General features: G+C 33.1%; 1 protein-coding gene across 1 annotated transcript; it reads left to right on the top strand.

Moving 5' to 3' along the window:
* LOC107616097 lies at nt 222-1,457 on the top strand. Its single transcript, XM_016318099.2, has one exon. The coding sequence runs from the start codon at nt 368-370 to the stop codon at nt 1,394-1,396; it is 1,029 nt and encodes a 342-aa protein (XP_016173585.1). The 5' UTR covers nt 222-367; the 3' UTR covers nt 1,397-1,457.

The following is a 1,963-nucleotide window of genomic DNA, read 5'->3' as shown; positions in this document are numbered from 1 at the left end:
ATCATATTTAATAATAAATAAAATATAAATTAGCATAGTTCATATAACGTATACACAAACAACTTAACTACCTTTTTTTTTAAGAAAAAAAAAAAGAAATATAATGTATCAACATCCATCTTTATTTTAATACTTATTTTAACACCAAAAATATTTCATTACCAAAATCACATGCCTTGTCCACTTATCCAACATGGTTCCCTACCCCACTTCTTAGTTGTATACCAGTCATTATTCTCCAATTAATTCTCCTACTTACCCCAAAAAATAATTTATAAATTGTTCATATGATATCTATACCAAGCTATATACACATTTATCCTCCATTATTCATTCTTGCACTTTTGGTCACCCACAATTTATAAATATGGAAAACAACAACAAACACTCCCTCCTCCAACCACTCATCACACCAATCTCTAGCCCTACAACCACCACTGCCGCCGCCGCCGTCGCCGCCGCCGCCACCTCATCCACTTGTTATTCACTTCTTGATGATCATAACTATGATCCTTTTATTAAAAGTTCCAAAATCATCTCAAACACCAACTTCATCTTCCGGATCCTCCTAGTGTTCTTGGTGGCATCTATCTCAATTTGGGCAAATTATGAAGCTTCTAGAACCTTTGACATCAACATAGTGAATGATTCAAAGGATTCTCAAGCCGGTAAGCGTTTTGATCTCTTTTATGTCTCAAATGACAAAGCCACACGCATAGTCCTAAACACAAGTTCCTTTGTTGAACATTTCCTCTATAATAATAATAGTAACAATATTAAACCCTACACCAAGAAGCATATAAAAAGTGTCACCCTCCGCCTCGTTGACCGGAATCTCACCGCCGCCGCCGTCACCGCGGCCGAAGACCACCATGCTAGTGGAAAATATTTCAAAGGGTATAATTATAATTATAATTATGTGATAGATATTAACCCTATGTTAATTGAAGATAAAGATTATAATAATATGACATTTATAGTAGTGGGTGCAATACAACGTGCCATGGCACGGATTTGGCTATGGGATGGTGGGTCTAGGGCTCCGCCAAGGCTCGTTGATGGAATGGTTGAATACATTGTTGAGTTAGCCGGATTCGGCCGAAAAAGGGTCTCCGGTGGTGGTGGTGGCGACGGCGATGGTGGCCGCAATTTGCCGGATTGTGGTGGTGGTCATAGTGGTTGGTGGGAGGATAAGGAGCCTAAAGAAGTGGCTCATTACTTGCAATATTATGAAAATTACAAGAAAGGGTTCATCCAACGGTTGAATGAAGCCATGAAGGACACGTGGCATGATCGTATGGTGGATGACGTGTTGGGCTTTCCATCCATGAAAATTTGTGGTTTGTATAATGCTTCTTTTGGCTCAGTCGTCTCACCTGAAACTCGTTTTGTTTGAACTTTGAAGTTGTATTTTTATTTTATTTTATTTTTTTAAATATTTTTTCCCACTTGTTGTATATTAATTATAATTATAATTACTTATTATAGAAAATGACATGGAATATGAANAACATATAACTTTAAATGAAACTTATTATTATTATTATTATTAAATTTTTTCACTTTTGATTTCAATTTTAATTAAAAATCAAAGATTCAAGATTCGAATTTTATAATTGAGGTAGTGGATGCTTAACTTATCGGATTTTAAAACAACTTTTTAGTTTCATTACAGTATCTCCTCTTATGGCTTAGGATTCGATGGTACCAGAACGTTTGGACCATTAAATGGTTTCATAACAAAATTTATTTTTTAAGTTTTTTTAATAACTGTTAAATAGTCCTTTTTAATTTTAATTACAAATTAATTCCATATATTTTATTTAATTATAAAAATAGTTTTTTATTTATAAATTATTATTTTATCAATTATCTATTATATTTATTAACAATCAAATACAAAAATAACAACCAATTATATCCTCCATTCATCCTAATAATTCCAATTGATTAAAAAATTAAC

Source organism: Arachis ipaensis, chromosome B01 (genome assembly GCF_000816755.2).
Source record: "Arachis ipaensis cultivar K30076 chromosome B01, Araip1.1, whole genome shotgun sequence".
Taxonomy (NCBI): Eukaryota; Viridiplantae; Streptophyta; class Magnoliopsida; order Fabales; family Fabaceae; genus Arachis; species Arachis ipaensis.
Note: the sequence above shows the minus strand (reverse complement) of the source record. Positions and strands in the feature narration are given on the sequence as shown.

Bases quoted from the DNA above. Each gene is read 5' to 3' on its own strand.
- LOC107616097 (XM_016318099.2), top strand. From the start codon at position 368: ATGGAAAACAACAACAAACACTCCCTCCTCCAACCACTCATCACACCA.